Raw genomic sequence first — 19608 nt, forward strand, 5'->3', positions numbered from 1 at the left:
GCTTTTGAATGGATGGATACACTTAATTTGAATGGATACACTTCATTTTGTATCCTTCCAACTGTGCTGGCGCTCACATGATGCAGTTTGGCAATTTTCTTGGCCAAGAGACCGCTTTCGATGAGCTGGATGAAGCTGTTTCTCTTTTCTTGGGAAATCTTCTTCATGGCTGCTCCTTTATTCAAACCACTAGGTTTTTGTCCTGATGAAGAGGTCCTGCGTTGACCTAGAAACGCGTTGACTTTGTAAACCTGTTGAAATAAAGTGCCTAAGGAAAATATTTGTGGAATTCTATTACCAGCAGCACATCCAGTGACACTTCACCCAGATATGTTAATTCAAACCAGTGACCTTTCACTTTGGAATCAACCTAAAAACACACTGAGCTATTAGCGAATGTGAGAACAGCTTGTATTTTGTAGTCTACAGGAAGGAAGAGATTTTTCCACCACAAGGAGCAAAACGGTAACAATGCAGTGACATGACAAGATTCTGCATAACTAATCATATACTAAATAGTTGCAAGTCAAATGTATGTATGAGATAGCCAAGATGATTTTCTATAAAATGATGGTAATCTCTCACGTGCGAAACAATAGTGGACGGTGCGATATGGAGCATGAAAGTTAAAAGCTCAAAACAATGTTACCTTTTGCTCGTCACTAGAGTTGAGCGATACCGTCCGATACTTCAAAGTATCGTATCGGATGGTATCGGCCGATCTTTAAAAAAAGTATCGGTATCGCCGATTCCGATACCGGAAGTCCCATTCAAGTCTATGGGACTTCCGGTATCGGAATAAGAAAAACCCTTTCCTGCCCTTGTACAGCCTCTCTGGGGTCTGTACGGGCCTTTCGGGGGGCTGTGCCGGCCTGCCAGGGGGTCTGTGCAGGCTCCGGTGGTCTGTGCCGGCCTGCCGGGGGGCTGTGCCGGCCTGCCGGTGGTCTGTGCAGGCTCCGGTGGGCTGTGCCGGCCTGCCGGGGGGCTGTGCCGGCCTGCCGGGGGGCTATGCAGGCTCCGGGGGGCTGTGCCGGCCTGCCGGGGGGCTGTGCCGGCCTGCCGGTGGTCTGTGCAGGCTTCGGGGGTCTGTGCAGGCATCGTCCGATGGGACTACAAGTCCCATCGGGCGATGCCTGCTACCATGACAGTGATTGACACATTAGCCAATGATGGGACAGTAGTAGTCCCATCATCCGGCTAATGTGTTAAATGTAAAAAAAAAAAAAAATTACATGCTACATACATACTACATACTACATACATGCTACATTCATACTACATACTACATACATGCTACATTCATACTACATAAATACTACATGCAACATACATACTACATATATACTACATACATACTACATATATACTACATGCATACTACATATATACTACATGCATGCTACATACATACTGCATGCTACATACATACTACATGCTACATACATACCACATACATACTACATACATACTACATACATACTACATGCATGCTACATGCATGCTACATGCTACATACATAACACATATATACTACATGCATGCTACATACATACTACATGCTACATACATACCACATACATACTACATGCATGCTACATACATACTACATGCATGCTACATACATACTACATGCTACATACTACATATATACTACATGCATGCTACATACATACTACATGATACATACTAATATATATATACATGCATGCTACATACATACTACATGCTACATACATACTACATATATACTACATGCATGCTACATACATACTGCATGCTACATACATACTACATGCTACATACATACCACATACATACTACATACATACTACATACATACTACATGCATGCTACATGCATGCTACATGCTACATACATAACACATATATACTACATGCATGCTACATACATACTACATGCTACATACATACCACATACATACTACATGCATGCTACATACATACTACATGCATGCTACATACATACTACATGCTACATACTACATATATACTACATGCATGCTACATACATACTACATGATACATACTAATATATATATACATGCATGCTACATACATACTACATGCTACATACATACTACATATATACTACATGCATGCTACATACATACTGCATGCTACATACATACTACATGCTACATACATACCACATATATACTACATACATACTACATACATACTACATGCATGCTACATACATGCTACATACATAACACATATATACTACATGCATGCTACATACATACTACATGCTACATACATACCACATACATACTACATGCATGCTACATACATACTACATGCATGCTACATACATACTACATGCTACATACTACATATATACTACATGCATGCTACATACATACTACATGATACATACTACATATATACTACATGCATGCTACATACATACTACATGCTACATACATACTACATATATACTACATGCATGCTACATACATACTGCATGCTACATACATACTACATGCTACATACATACCACATATATACTACATACATACTACATGCATGCTACATACATACTACATGCTACATACATACCACATACATACTACATGCATGCTACATACATACTACATGCATGCTACATACATACTACATGCTACATATATACTACATGCATGCTACATACATACTACATGATACATACTACATATATACTACATGCATGCTACATACATACTACATGCTACATACATACTACATATATACTACATGCATGCTACATACATACTACATACATACTACATACATACTACATGCTACATACATACTACATACATACTACATGCATGCTACATACATACTGCATGCTACATACATACTACATACATACTACATGCTACATATATACTACATACATACTACATACAATACATTCATACAATACATACATAGACATACAGTACATATAACATAGAGTAACATACTTACCAATACTTGTCACATTGTTCCCCGAAGCCATTGTCTTTTCCGGAATAAATATTAACATAACAAACCACAAAAATACTCACCCACGATCCGAAGCAGTCCACGAGTGTGTCCCACGACGATCTTGGGTAGAGAACTGCAGCATCAGCTGATGCTGCCGTTCTCTACGGGCTGCAGGAATCCAATGACGGAAGGTAAGTATCCTTCCGCACTGTATTCCTCCGCCACTTAAAAAAAAAAAAAGTCCCTAGTCTCACTTTATGCCATTGCTGTGTGGGAATTTCCCACGCAGCAATGGCATAAAGTGAGACTAGGGACTTTTTTTTTTTTAAGTGGCGGAGGAATACAGTGCGGAAGGATACCTACCTTCCGTCATTGGATTCCTGCAGCCCGTAGAGAACGGCAGCATCATCTGATGCTGCAGTTCTCTACCCAAGATCGTCGTGGGACACACTCGTGGACTGCTTCGGATCGTGGGTGAGTATTTTTGTGGTTTGTTATGTTAATATTTATTCCGGAAAAGACAATGGCTTGGGGGAACAATGTGACAAGTATTGGTAAGTATGTTACTCTATGTTATATGTACTGTATGTCTATGTATGTATTGTATGAATGTATTGTATGTATGTAGTATATATGTGGTATGTATGTAGCATGTAGTATGTATGTAGTATGTATGTAGCATGCATGTAGCATGCAGTATGTATGTAGCATGCATGTAGTATATATGTAGTATGTATGTAGCATGCATGTAGTATATATGTAGTATGTATGTAGCATGCATGTAGTATATATGTAGTATGTATGTAGCATGTAGTATGTATGTAGTATGTATGTAGTATGTATGTGGTATGCATGTAGCATGTAGTATGTATGTAGCATGCATGTAGTATGTATGTAGCATGCATGTAGTATGTATGTAGTATGTATGTAGCATGTAGTATGTATGTAGCATGCATGTAGTATATATGTAGTATGTATGTAGTATGTATGTGGTATGTATGTAGCATGTAGTATGTATGTAGCATGCATGTAGTATGTATGTAGCATGTATGTAGTATGTATGTAGTATATATGTAGTATGTATGTAGCATGTAGTATGTATGTAGCATGCATGTAGTATGTATGTAGTATTTTTTTTTTTTTTTTTTTTAACATTTAACACATTAGCCGGATGATGGGACTACTACTGTCCCATCATTGGCTAATGTGTCAATCACTGTCATGGTAGCAGGCATCGCCCGATGGGACTTGTAGTCCCATTGGACGATGCTTGCACAGACCCCCGGACATCAGCACAGCCCCCCGGCAGGCCGGCACAGCCCCCCGGCAGGCCGGTACAGACCCCCACAGGGTGCACAGCCCCCCGGCAGGCCGGCACAGCCCCCCGGCAGGCCGGTACAGACCCCCACAGGGTGCACAGACCACCGGCAGGCCGGCACAGCCCCCCGGCAGGCCGGTACAGACCCCCACAGGGTGCACAGACCACCGGCAGGCCGGCACAGCCCCCCGGCAGGCCGGTACAGACCCCGGGCAGTCCACACAGCCCCCCGGCAGGCCGGCACAGCCACCCGGCAGGCCGGCACAGCCCCCCGGCAGGCCGGCAGAGACCCCCGGAAGGCCCGAAATGACGGCGCATCATGATGCGCACACACCGCGCATCATGATGACGTCAGTCTGTCAATCAACTTTGAACTTCCGATTCCGATGCCGAATTCCGATATTGAAAAAATATCGGAAGTCGGTATCGGAATTCCGATACAGCAAGTATCGGCCGATACCCGATACTTGCGGTATCGGAATGCTCAACACTACTCGTCACTGTAACTAACAAATTAAGTAGCTCAATCAAGATGGTTGTCTGTATATATGTGTACATAAAATGGAATAAAGCAGATCTGCAAGCAGAAAATAAAAACAGATTAGGAAAAAAGAATGTGTAAGAGTAGCTGGGTTTAATTAATAAAAAAAGTGACACTTTTTTCCTGTTAATGATCATGACTGTAATTCTTCCATAAAAATGTATTTTTTAATTATCTAAAGAAAGGCATAAGATATCTTAATAAATTATGCAGCCAACTACCCGGAAAGTCATTCTGTGCCCCCATAACATTGCAAACATTGGTGGATTTAAAGAATAATATTGTTCCTTACCTTTTCTTCCCCCATCTCCTCTTTTGCCAAATTCAGAACCATTTTCTGCCATTTCTGGGTGGAGAGACCCCGGTGTGTGACATTGACATCCGATTACATATTGGCACAGGCTAAGACCATCACTTCTTCCCATCACTTCTTCCTAATGTTGTGACTGAGTATAAGCAGTTGCATGAAATTTAATCCATCATGAAAGCCATTAGCGCAATCCCGCAGGAAAAAAAAGACAGGGCTGAATTTAGCTATTCAGCTCTAACATCACATGGAAAAGTAATTGTCCAACTAGACAGTTGGTAAAGGCCCCCCATTAATAGGACTGGTTGGCAGACTAGAAGGAGATAAGTGGCTGGCAGGCATTTTTATGCTGACCCAGTGGATCTCGTGTCAGACAATTTTGCTAAAAATATAATATCTATGCTCATGTATTTAAATGCATGTTCTGTCTTGTATGAAAATGTGCTGTTTTGAACTCGCAGCCAGATTGGAGTTGCCTACGTGACGGCCACTGGAACGGCTCTCGCCACCGCTGTTGGACTCAACCTGTATACTAAGGTATGGTATTTTGGGAAATCCAACACCAATGGGGACAAATTTTAATGCAAAATATATAAAAAAGTAAAAGACAACTGATGATGAGGGACAATATGAAAAGATTCCAATACATTCCAGCTTTAGAATCTTTTCAAATGGTCACATCTTGTAGCCCTTGTAAAGGGAAGATTTGTTTCCCAGAATATGCTTAGCTGCCGTCAGAAGAGTGGACACAGTCTATATAGCCACTGAAAACCTTCACAGCCGCCTTTTCTTTAGTCATCCAACCTTTTTAAATGGGGTTCTCCACCCCTGAAATGAACAAAAAATGTAAAAAAAGCATGCAGAATGTTTTAACATAAATAAACTAAAATATTTTTTCCACTAATCAAGGGTGAAAAAAAAAAACAATAAAACACTGCATTTTACAGTACCAGCAATGTGATTGAGATTTCTGGAATCTCAAGCTCATGGTGCTTATTTTTTCCTTGCAGATCTGAATCAAGCTACGTTCCCACGATGAGTTTTTGATCTTGCAGATGTTCTGCACCTATTAGCTAAATTAGGTTCATTGCATTTTCTATTGCATTTTTGTTACATTTCATTTTATCTCGTTTTTGTCTCTTTTTTCGTAGGTCATGTTTAAATTAAGTTGGTATTTGGTTTTGGCAAAACTTTGATACATACAAATGTGGATTACATGCGTTTTTAGAGCGTTTCCTCAGCGTATTTTACCTGTTGATTTTTGGCATCAAGCACATTTTTTGGGAAAATCCCCACATAAAATTCAGTGTACTTGCAAGAGAAATTAACTAACATGTTGTGGATTTCAAAAACGCACCGCAGGTCAATTTTCACACCATAAAAAAAAAAAAAAAAAGAGTACAGTGGGCATGAGGTTTCTGTACATCCTATCCACTTTACGGTTAGATGCTGCATTTTTTTTAAGCAGTGTCAAAACTCATCGTGGAAACTTAGCCTGAAAGCTTTTTTTCAAATCTGCAGAATGTTAATTCTTTGAGCATTTTTGCAGCATTTTTCACCCTTTCAAATGAATGGGGAAAAAACGCAAGTAAAAACACGTAAATAAAACTGCACATTTTTTCCTGTCAACTCTGGTTTTTGGTGCAGGAAAATCTGCTGCAGATACTCAATGTGTTCATATGCCCTAAATATGATTTCAGCAGAGCAACATCATGCCTGGGATAATACATATTCACACCCGGTGAGCTGGATTCTCTGTTTTATGGAATAAGCAATATGCACCTTACCAACCTTCAGCCACTCAACTTTTAATGCTGCCTAAGTTACCCAACAGTCTGTAATTCCTTCTCCGCCAGATGGGCCTGTGAACACTATGCCATGGATTGGTTGTAGTGGTCACATGTCCATCCAAACTGAAAATGATGTATGGAGACCAGTGGGGGGCCAGGCAGTGTTTGAAGCAAAATGGCAGGGGATCAGTAAGCATACTTTATTATTTTGGAACTTTCTGCGTTCTTTAAAGGTTTTTGAACTCCCTTGCTCAAGCATGGAGAATGTGGTGATATGAAACTACTTTTTGTGGCCCCCTTGATCAATGTACTCCCTTGCTTTTTATCTTGACTTAATGTTGGACTTTGTATACCTCTGTGCATTTTACATTCACTAGAAATTAACTGCACAAAATTCTTAAGTCACCTAGTAGGGTCTTTGTAAGTAACACATTAACAAGATGTGCGCAACTTATATCACCATTGTACAGTGACCAACATAGTATGCCTAACGAAAAGAGCTACTCATATGTATACAAGTATAGTTCCATGCTGAGGAACACTAGGGAATCTTAAAGGAAATCTGTCACCCCCCCAGGATGTATATGACCTATTAATATGGGCATATAGGTAATAGAAATACATACCTCATCTTTACTTCTGTGGACACTGCATTCAGGGATCTTCTGCGCAGGCGACTTCCGCTCCAGTGACCTCCGGTGTGTGCGCTGATTAGGTGCTCTCCCCACTTCCTCCCTGCATAGTCTTCGCAATGTACACATGGTTCCTAGCGGTGACTGTGTAGGGAGTTAGTGGGGAGAGAATCTTATCTGCGCACACGCCGGAGGTCACAGTGACTCACCAGTGCAGAAGATCCCTGAATGCAGTGCCCACAGAAGGAAGCATCCATTATGTATTTCTGAGGGAGTGCAGGGCACAGGCGTGGGATTCCAGGGCCGTAACTGACACTGATTGGAGGAGGTAAGTATTACAATGAAGACAGTAGGCAGGGATTTATTCCAAATACCGCATGTCCCAGAACTTGGAAGAAATCATTAGCATAAAGACAGAATATAACATTTCTCCACAACAAGGCCGTTAACTTGAGGCATACAGGTAGGGCTAGTGTAACATTTCTATTACCTGTATGCCCATATTAACCCCTTCCCGACCTTTGACGCCACGTAGGTGTCATGAAAAGTCGTGCCAATCCGACCCATGACGCCTATGTGGCGTCATGAATTGATAGCCCCCCTGCGGGTCGGGTGACCGGGGTCACTGAAAGGTCACCCGACCTGCACACAGGACCCTTTGTACTTCACCACAGGGGGGTGGCTTAGCCCCCACGTGGCTACAATCGCTCTGATTGGCTGTTAAAAGTGAAACAGCCAATCAGAGCAATTGTAATATTTCCCCAAAGAAATATGGTGAAACATTACAATCCAGCCATGGCCGATGCTGCAATAGCTGCAAACCTCACTACTTCCCTTCTGAGCCCCGACTTGTGCCCAAACAGTGGTCCCCCCCACATATGGGGTACCAGTGTATTTAGGACAAACTGGACAACAACTTTAGGGGTCCAATTTCTCCTGTTACCCTTGTGAAAATAAAAAATAGCGGGCTAAAAAATCATTTTTTGAGGAAAAAAAAATATTTTTATTTTCACGGCTCTGCGTTATAAACTTCTGTGGAGCACTTGGGGGTTCAAAGTGCTCACCACACATCTAGATAAGTTCCTTCGGGGGGTCTAGTTTCCAAAATGGGGTCACTTGTGGGGGAGCTCTAATGTTTAGGCACACAGGGGCTCTCCAAACGCGACATGGTGTTCGGTAACGATTGGAGCTAATTTTCCATTCAAAAAATGAAAATGCGCTCCTTCCCATCCGGGCCCTGCCGTGCGCCCAAACAGTGGTTTATGGCCACATATGAGGTATTGGTGTACTCAGGAGAAATTGCCCAACAAATTCTAGCATCCATTTTATCCTGTTACCCATGTGAAAATGAAAAAATTGATGCTAAAAAAAATTTTTGTTGGAAAAATTAAAATGTCCATTTTTTCCTTCCAGGTTGCTTTAGTTCCTGTTTAGCACCTGAAGGGTTAACAATCTTCTTGAATGTAGTTTTGAGTAGCTTGAGGGGTGCAGTTTTTAGAATGGTGTCACTTTTGGGTATTTTCTGCCATATAGACCCCACAAGGTGAATTCAAATGTGATGTGGTCCCTAAAAAAAAATGGTTTTGTTAATTTTGTTGTAAAAATGAGAAATCGCTTGTCAACTTTTAACCATTATAACAACAAAAAAAATTTCCAAAATTGTGCTGATGTAAAGTAGATATGTGAGAAATGTTATTTATTAACTATTTTGTGTCACATAACAGAATAAAAATTCAAATTTGAAAATTGCGAAATTTTAAAAATTTTCGGCAAATTTACGTTTTTTTCACAAATAAACGCAAAAATTATCAGCCTAAATTTACCAGTAACATGAATCCCAATATGTCACGAAAAAACAATCTCAGAATCGCTAGGATGCGTCGTTGAAGCGTTCCTGAGTTATTACCTCATAAAGGGACACTGGTCAGAATTACAAAAAATGGCCAGGTCATTAAGGTCAAAATAGGCTGGGTCATGAAGGGGTTAATAGGTCATATACGACCCGGGGGGGTGAGAGACTCCCATTAGGCTATGTGCCCAGTGCCCACGTTGCAGAAATGCTGCGGAAATGTCTACAGCATTTCCGCAACTCCCTGCCACGGGTAAAATGCATGCGGAATTCACATGCGTTTTCCCGCAAAACACAAGTGTTTTGCAAGCGTTTTTAGCTTGCAGAATGCTAACGCTTTTCCAAGTGATTTGAAGCATCGCTTGGAAAAGTGATTGACAGGTTGGTCACACTTGTCAAGCATAGTGCTTGACAAGTATGACCAACTTTTTACTATTGATGCTGCCTATGCAGCATCAATAGTAATAGACTGTTAAAAATAATTAACAAAAAAATATATGGTTATTCTCAACTACTGACGGCCCCCGATGTCCTTAGTGGCGCTCCCGGTACGTTCCGTTCCCAGGGATGCTTTGCTTGAAGGACCTTTGTGACGTCGCGATCACGTGACCGCTACGTCATCCCAGGGATGCATTGCGCGAACGGAAGATGCTGCCAGCACCGCTGTGAGCCGGGAGGACTCCGGGGGCCGTTGGGTAAGTATCTCCCTATTTTTTATTTTAATTCTATTTTTTACAGGAATATGGTACCCAGGGCATGGAGGAGAGTCTCCTCCAGACCCTGGGTACCATCCGCACATGAAGCGTTTACTTTATGCATGGTAGGCATAGCCACATGCGTAAAGTGAGTGTTTCAGTGCAATCCTATGGAGGCGGAATTGCTGCGATTCCACAGAAATAATGGACATGCTGTGAATTTTACCGCTATGCGATTCCGCAGTGGGAAAATCCGCAGCATGGGCACAGCAACTGCGGAATCCCATAGCAACTACGGAAACGCTTAAAAAAACGCAACGTGGGCACACAGCCTAAGGCCTAAGGCTGTGTGCCCACGATGCGATTTTTAAGCATTTTTGCCGCGATTTTCGGCATGAAAACGCTGCGAAAACGTTTAAAAATCTTGTACAGAACGCACCTCATGCATTCCTATGGCATTCCGCACATGCTGTGCTAATGCTGCGCTTTTTTCCGCAGCGGAATCGCATCGCGGAAAAAATCGCAGCATGCTCATTCTTTTTTGCGGAATCGCAAAGAATTGCTGCGATTCCGCACCCATAGGAATGCATGAGAATCGCTTACTTCCCGCATGTGGCTATGCCCACCATGCGCGAAGTTAAGCGTCTCATGTGCGGTTGGTACCCACGGTGTGGAGGAGAGGAGACTGTCCTCCAGGCCCTGGGTACCATACCCCTGTAAAAAAAAGAATAAAAAATAAAAAATCGGGGTATATTTAGCTTCCGACGTCCCGCGCTGCCTTCCCGGGCCTCAACGTTCCCAGTAATGCCTTGCGGAAAGGTCCTGTGATGACGTAGTCTCGCGTGACTCTAGCGGTCTCGTGAGATCGCTATAGCAACGCGAGACCAACGTCATCACAGGTCTCGCAAGGCATCGCTGGGAACGGGAGCGTCGCTGAGACTGCGCGGGACGTCGGAAGGTAAATATATCCCGATTTTTTATTTTTAAATTATTTTTTACATTTTATCTTTTACTATTGATGCCGCATAGGCGGCCTCAATAGTAAAAACCTGGTCACACTTGTCAAACACTATGTTTGACGAGTGTGACCAACTTGTCAATCACATTCCAAGCGATGCTTCAAATCGCTTGGAAAGTGCTTGAATATCTCACACGAAAATCACGGCAAAATCATGAACATAATCGCGCTAAAATCGCGCGGAAAAAAACGTGCGATTTCTGGGAAGGAGTCCGGTTTTCAGTGTCCGGATTTAAACGCAACGTGGGCACATAGCCTTAAAGTGATTGTTCACTACTTTCATACATGTTAAGAATTGTCTCAAGGTGACGTAAAAGATGCTTACCTGTCTAAACAGTCCTCAATACAACTGCACTAACAGGGTGCAGCGGACCCAAGTAAAATGGCAACTGCACAGGTGCAATAATACCTAATGAAACAGCCAGCCTTCAATCAGGGATTGGCTGTGTTGCACACCAGTGCAAAAAAACAATCCGTATGTGGCAGTGTTCACACGGCCAATCCCTGATTGTAGGCTGGCTGTTTCATTAGGAATTATTGCACCTGTGCAGTTGCCATTTTACTTGGGTCCGCTGCACCCTGTTAGTGCAGTTGTATTGAGGCCTGTTTAGACAGGTAAGCATCTCTGCCTGTTTCTTTTTTTTTCTCAAATATTGGAGGATTTTTTCCTCTTTCTGTGGTTTTTATCCTAGACCCCTGTTGTTACTTCATACTGCTCCCAGTGCCCTCTGCCGGTCTTCTTACTTCCTTTTCCTGGCGGAGGGGGCAGTGCCAGGTGACTGCCACAACTACTGCACAGGAGAAACAAGGAGACCGGCAGATGATACATCGGCTGCAGTATGGAGTGGCAATGGGGGGTCCGGTTGGGGACCATTATAGGCTGAGAACACACTTCTATTTTCTATTGTTGAGGTTTCTGGTGCTGTACAACTTTATTAAATTATTAAAAAAAATTGTACAGACCTTGTAGGGTGATGAACAGTGATAACAACCAGAAAAGATTTCCAGGTCAGAGGTACACAAAGTAGGTTCAAATATGCCAAATACAAAGTGATAGTTCACATATATACTGTATTGCGGTAAGTACCTAATACATCAATGGAAAAATAAACCCATCAGTGAACATTGACTCATGTATATGTAAAGGTAGATTAAGGTAGGGAGTATAGAACATGTAGATGGTAGTATAAATTCCTTAGATCTGCAGTACCACCACCCCAACGCTCGTTCTTCCCCGGGAAGAAGGAACTTCAACCGAAACGCGGTGTACCTCTGACCTGCGGTTCTTTTCTGGTTGTTGTCACTGTACAATTTCTTTTTTAAGTAATATCTTTTATTATTACACTATGGTTCGTTTTGGTGCTCTTGCTCTCTATGTGCTTTAACATTATTATCATGTCTAGATCCAGTGTTCAGACTCCTGGGATGACCGTTGGTTCTTTAACACGTTGAAATAAGTCCTTTTTTTTTTCCAGAAAGCGCCCCCGTTAATTGCTCGTTGGGTTCCTTTTGCTGCTGTTGCTGCTGCCAATTGTGTGAACATTCCTATGATGAGACAACAGTAAGGTTAACCCGAAATTTACATCTGTCTACACTTTTTCATCTAATGCATTGCAATTATCAGGGTATGATGAGTTGTAATTTTGTAACAGCCGGAGTTTTGAAACCGGGTGGGGGAGTACATAGCTAGTTTTCACATGTGGACTTTAATCTCATACTATCTGCTGGAGTAGAACATATCACTAACCAGTGATGTAATTTGAAGTGTTTGTGACTTCCCAATTCAAAACCTCCAACAAGGCCCCCAACTATCATGGGTCTTTATTGGTATTGGTGGTCTTATATGAGCCAAATGACTTCAGGGCCTGTGTATGACTCTCCCTCTTGCCCTCACTATAGTTACTGTCACTACACAAATTTATTATTATTATGGAGCCAGTAGTTTCCATAAATGGACCATTCATATTAGATAGCTTTTAGGGAATTATGGTATATCTGATTATGTGACTAGTATCAGACCCATTGTTAATCACTGCCTCTTGTCTAATCTAAGGATTGAACAACAGAAATTCCTCCTTTGCTTATTTCTGTGTCCGTACAGTGCCAGTCCACAGCTGTAGCCTTATAACTAGAGTTGAGCGAATATGTTCAGAATCAGTCTCCGAATCTGAATTTGCCATATTCGTGCCATATTGGTACCCTATTCGTTCCGAATTTATGTTTGATGATCGGTTCCGAACATATTCCTTCATTTCTATTCTCATTGACTCCAATGACGTTTGGCTGTGTTCGGCAAATAGTTCAAAAATAATATTTGCCGTCAATCATAATCGGAACCGAATTTTGAAAAATTTGCTCAATTCTACTTATAACCATTTTTTTTTTGCAAATAGCATTGACTATAAATATCCAAAATGCTTTGTGTGCACAGCTCCAGTGCAGAAATATGTTCCCATGGTTACAGACTACAAACAGACTTGTGTGTAGTCGTATCCTAAAATGACGTGCCGAGACCAGTTTATGTTCATCACCCATTGTTACAATTCATTTGTTCCCAGATGTCAGAATATTGGCTGATATTTGGGGGCTCTTGCATGGTCACACATGGCTGCAGGGTCTGACTGCACTCAGGGTGGTTTGTAGTCTGTGTCGTTACCCACACCATCTGTTAGGTTGCTATAGGAGGTGTGCAGACAAATTGGATAAAATGGGAAGATATTTAAAATTGCTTCGTGTTTTTTTTTTTTTTTATGTTTAAGCAATGTTAAAGAAATTTAAACAAATGGTTGCAAAGATGAAGGAATCTTCCAAAAATAAAGTTATTTTTGACAGATTTGTATTTAGATATTGTGCAAAAGAAAATGTGTTCCAAATCTGAGTGGTTGAGCAACTGAATGCCTTACATTATGTAAACAACCCCTTTTTAGGTTTAGTTTCATTAATCCCCCTGCATTATTAACAAAACCAAACAAATATATACTCGCCTCCCACACTGGTGCCATTCCAGCGATGTAGGCGCCGGGGCACTGCCACATGAGAATCGCAGCCAATCAGCGGCTGCTAATGTGTCGTGGTACTTACACTTCTTTTGCTTGTCGGACGTTTGTCCAAGGGAAGTTAGAGTGCAGCAGCCCGATAGTGGCCACTGATTGGCAGCAATGCTCAGGTGGCATAATGATGCCGTGAACCCAGCAGAACCGGCGCCAATAAATCTGAATGAGACTTCGGTGCTAGAGACATTTTGTTTTTGTTTGACAAGGCAGATTATTTTCTTTAAAGAAGGATAATCCAGGTAGTGGCCCGCCTCTTTAATGTAGTAATAATTTTCTGCTAGTCATATTAGTTCTGCTTACACTTGTGAGTTCCATGATAATAATGATAAATGGACAGAATTTCTTCCAACTTGATAACGCTTAGTTGGATCCTTAATCAACAGATCAGAACTGGTCAATAAGGGGATGCCTATTTATACAAGTGTAAAAAAAATACTACTGTTAGGGAAGATCTGTTTGGACAAGTATGTCCTAGATATATACTGGCAGACAATGAATTTGGGAAAATGGCTTGCTTCCCAGAAGACATTAATCAAGGGTCGCACCATTGTGTATTATCATTACTTTGCTGCTCTTTGGTTTGTTTTGCTTGAATTAGATGCATCAGGTGACAATAATGCGTAAGAACATTGATGCAGACCAAACCGAAAGCCATGTGTGACGCTAGTCAGTACTCATGGACTTACAGTGTGGTAGGATAGTTCAGTGATCTTGGGTCAGTGCTAAGAGGTGTCATAATAGACAAAGGGAAAAGACAAAAGCGGAATCAGGTAACAATTCAAGGTCAGAGTATCAGGAAGGTAGCGGATCAATACAAAGGGGTAAGTCAAATGTACGATTAGAGGTAAATCTAAGGTTGGAACGGAGATCAGCATACAACTCAAAGCAAGCACCACTTGAGCAAAGCTACAATTGGCAATGGTCTGACAACTGTCAAAATGCTAATTAACCCTGTAATAACCCAGAATGGATGACACCTGGAGGAGATCCCAAAGACCCTGCCAGGTAGGATGGCTGAGCTGTCAATCACAATACCCGAACCGCCGCCTCAGATTGGATGGTAGAGCTGTCACTCACAATCCTCACTGCTCAGCAAGCCCTCCATCCCATAGAGCGGCAGAGCTGTCATTCACAGCGTCTATGGGACACCATGACTGGAGTGGAATCATAACTCAATGTAGTTTTTCACAATGCCTATATCCATCTTCTCTCCATAACTGATAGTTTGTAAAAAAAAAAAAAAAAAAAGATCACTATCTGATGAAGTGCCAAACTTTTGTTTTCATGTAGGGAAATTCTGAATGGCATTGCCGTGACGGATGAAAATGATAACAAGCTTGGGCACTCAAAGGTAAAAACGTCTTTTGGAAACGAATAACTACTGTAAACTGTGATACAGGAAAGATGTATATCTTTGTACCGTGTTAGCCAGTAGATAGAAAAGCCATTAAAAGGTATCAACTACTGAGGACTCTCAATCCTGAATATTTTACTGTATCATTTACGGCATGTTGCTAAATGTTGATAATTGATAAGATAGGAAATGGTCTTGTTCTCCCAATATTAAATGGCTTGACCTAGGCCTCCCTGGTATTTTAGCTCTGCCAAATTTAAGCAAAATGAAGCAGAACAGTAATGCTGGACAGAGCCTATAGACAGCGTTGCCATTTTGGGAAAAATACCCAGTAACTTTTATTTATTTATTTATTTTTTTTTCAAATATTCCAAGATGACCATTTGAAGTGGTTGTCCACTAGTTCTATAGGTAATCAATATCAAACTAGTGGACATCGCTCTTAAGGGTGATTTCACACAATACATTTTTTATAAACTTCATTGCAGTTTTTCATGCAGTTTTTTTCAACCAAATTAAAATGTTTATTCAAAAGGAATGGAAAATGTTAGAAAAGTACTTTATACTTTTCTTTCCTGCTGGATTCACATAAATCTGCATCTAAACCATTGTGACATTTTTATGAAAAATTCTGCCTAAAATTGTGCCACCTTGTGTCCGTTCTACAGACCTGTAAGAAACTGTAGTCAGATTATTTTATGGGGTAATGTAAATGGGGTCAGCACATGTCTGCTCCACAGCCCTTCATATAACCTTACTTGTAATGGACACGATCCTGTACAAGGTTTTCCCTACTAGGCTCCGCAGAAGTCAGGCAGCCGCAGAACACGAAGGAATGATCTCGACCTGCACAAAGGCTTCATGTTGGGGGTTTGCAAAGTACTAAACAAAGCCGTGCTGGTGCGCTTTATCCTCCCCTCCCCAGGCTCCTTGTAGCTAAAAGTAGGCATAGGGAATCTGCAATTGAGAAACATTTTCCTAAATTTCCAAATAACTAATGCGAATGCATAAAAATTAAAATCACGACAGTTGAATTTTTCAGAATAAGAACATTCCAGTCCAAATGCAATTTTTTTCTTAGACTGCAGTGTTGCTGTGATTCAGATTCACACGTCTTATTCAGCCATAGCGTCTAGTTAGGAAGTACAGACTGTTGTGCAGAAATACCCACATTTCTACTGCAGTGCAGCCTAACAAAAGTGCTGGCGTAAAGCACCTGCTGCGTTATTACAGTAATCCGCAGATAGAGGGCAGCACATGCCTGCAAAAAAAAAGTGCAAAGTAATGGAGATGAAACATGTCCGCTGATACAACCCTCTTCTGAAGTCTTTACATTGCCATAGACGTCTCGCATCTGTACTAACCGCATGGTTACCATCTTCACCCAATAGAAAATGTGTCGTGATCGCAGACTTGTCTGACCGACAAGGGGTTTAGAGCAAGGATCTCCCTACACCCTAATTATATAACATAATCCTTGTTCTGGCGCAATAACTTTTTTAAGCTCCCCATATAGATATATACGATTTTTGGCTAACATGTTCTATGATTATTTCTACTATAAGCTGCAATTTTTTTTATTATTCTTTGGCTGTAAATACACCATAAACACTTTTTTTTTTTTTGTATACAGACTAAGCCATGCATCCGTTTCAATCTCTATGGCCAGCTGTAAAATCCACTGATAAGATTTTACTTAACAGTTGTACACTACTGGACGACACATTCTTTATAGATTAACTTCCCATCATGAAACAAAAAAACACCTTTATATTTAAATTTTAGATTGGCACCATTCCCCCAATGTTAGCGCTCAGTCTTCAGACGGTCATGACTCTTAGAGCCAATCAGCTGCATCCTTTAGTATTCCATCAAAGTGTACTTCCGCTCTGTTGGAATACTAAAAAGCTGCAGCTGATCAGCGGCCGTCGATTTGCTGCAGCTTTCACGTGACATAATAATGGCACTTGACTGCTAGGAGGCTAAACACCAACATTGGAGGCTTGTCACCGGTCCAGGAGAGTTTTTTTTTCTTATTTTACAATGGATACTTTAGCTATCAAAAATCAGTAGTTGACAACCCCGTTTAATAAAGTTTTTGAAGGTGGTGAAAAATAGACTTGTATACAGTGTGTTATCAGCACTCTTATACCAGTTCCATCCATATCCTTTACTCCTCCAATAAAGATTTGAACTCAATTTACATATGTATTTATGCAGGGGCATATATAGCAATAATGTGGCCTGTAACATTCCTCCACATACACAGTATGAAGACCCTACTGTAACCCACCTCTCAAAGTATGGTGACCACAAAACAGTATGATGCCCCAACTATGACCTCCACCCAGCTCACCATACCGTATAATAGGCCTTCATACAGTATAATGGCCCCCACACCCCTCCACACAGTATGATAGCTTCAACACAACCGTCCACATTGTATAATGCCCCACTCACCTTCCAAATAGCCTAGTGGCCCCCACACAAACCTTCACACTGTATAATTGCTCACATACAGAATAATGGTCCCCCATATAGCATTTCACCCAGTATAGTGGCCCCTACTTAGCCCTCCATAAAGTATAAATGCTTCCACATAGCCCTCCAAAGAGTATCATTACCTCCACATAGCCTTCCAAATATTTTAATGGCTCCCAAGTAACAGTCAAAATAGTATAATGGCCCCCACATAGTTTTCTAAATGTAATGGCACCCACATAGCCTTCCATATAGTATAATGGCTCACACATAGCTGTTATGAGCTCATTTTCTGCTCCACCAGTTGAGAGTTCCCCTTCCGTTCTCCCTCTGGTGGTGACAGGAGGTGGTGAGGTTGGTTTGAGTGGTAGTGATCTGCCACCTGGTGAGGAAGATAGTGATTGGATCTCTGGAGTATCAGACTGGATATAAGACAGCCGACGCCCTATCCTGTTGCTGGTGATTCAGTCTGTTTCTCAGGTGTAGGACTCAGCTCTGTTCCAGTCTTCTAAAGATAAGTTTGTTTTTTTGCTAATGTTCACACTTGCTGTTGTTGGTCTTTTCAGTTTTTTGTGTGGTCAGCCAGCCCGGCTGGGCTGTGCTGAATTTCCACTCTTATTTGCCAAATTGCCTTTTTTTTGTCCCTTATTAGATTGGCCTCTTTTTGCTCTGTCTCAGAATATTTCAGAGTGCTGATATAGTGGGAGAAGTCTAGTGACTTCAGGGTTAATTTTGCTATCAGTTGTGTTGGACATTTTGTAGGGTTTTTGGCAGACTGCAGACAGTGTCTTTCCTTTCCTGTCCTTTCTAGTTAGTCTGGCCCCATCGTTTGCTCAGTCTATTTTCCTGCCTTTATTTGTGTTTTCATCTTTTTTTACCGTCAATACATGTGGGGGGCTGTCTCTCCTTTGGGGTCTGCTCTGGGGCAGTTAATTTTCCCCTTTTCCTGCTTTAGGCTTATTTAGTTTCTCCAGTTGTGACGAGGCATCTAGGACCACCGTAGTAACGCTCCACGACTGCTGCTAGTTGCGTGTTAGGATCAGGGGTCTGCAGTCTGCATAGTTACCAACCTCTTTGGTTTTCTGAGACTTAGCTTGTGTTGTTTTTTATTTCCTCCTCGGCTACCTGTTCATAACACATAGCCTTATAATGGGCCCTACATAGACCTCCATATATTACACTGCTCAAAAAATTTAAGGAGTTACATTGTGTTTTTTAAGTGTTCCCAAGGCCATCACACTTATGTGAAATCAACCTGTCCAGTTCTGAAGCAACACCGATTGTGGATCAATTTGTCCTGCTGTTGTGCAAATGGAATAGACAAAAGGTAGAAATGATGGGCAGTTAGCAAGACAACCCCTATAAAAGTGGTTCTGCAGGGGGGTGACCACAGACTATTTCTTTATTCTCATCCTTTTTGGCTGTTGTTTTGGTGATTTTTGCATTTTGTCATTGTTCTCACCCCTAGAGGTACTGTACAGTAACTAAGGTCTAGGGTGGTGTCTACAACCCACTGAAGTTGCTGAAGTAGTGCAGCTCATCCAGGATGGCACATCAATTCGAGCTGTGTCAAGAAGGGTAACTGTGTCTGTCCG

General features: G+C 41.5%; 1 protein-coding gene across 2 annotated transcripts in view; it reads left to right on the forward strand.

The window, feature by feature from the left end:
- Nucleotides 1–19608, forward strand: part of SFXN2 (sideroflexin 2) — a 93961-nt gene that overhangs the window by 37247 nt on the left and 37106 nt on the right. For both annotated transcript variants that reach the window (XM_073555757.1, XM_073555756.1), the window contains exons 5-7: nt 5603–5678; nt 12601–12686; nt 15469–15529. In XM_073555757.1, coding sequence (XP_073411858.1) covers nt 5603–5678; nt 12601–12686; nt 15469–15529 — 223 coding nt within the window. The remainder of the gene's footprint in view (nt 1–5602; nt 5679–12600; nt 12687–15468; nt 15530–19608) is intronic.

The sequence above is a fragment of the Dendrobates tinctorius genome, unplaced genomic scaffold (genome assembly GCF_039654945.1).
Source record: "Dendrobates tinctorius isolate UK_male_01 unplaced genomic scaffold, ASM3965494v1 ptg000230l, whole genome shotgun sequence".
NCBI lineage: Eukaryota > Metazoa > Chordata > Amphibia > Anura > Dendrobatidae > Dendrobates > Dendrobates tinctorius.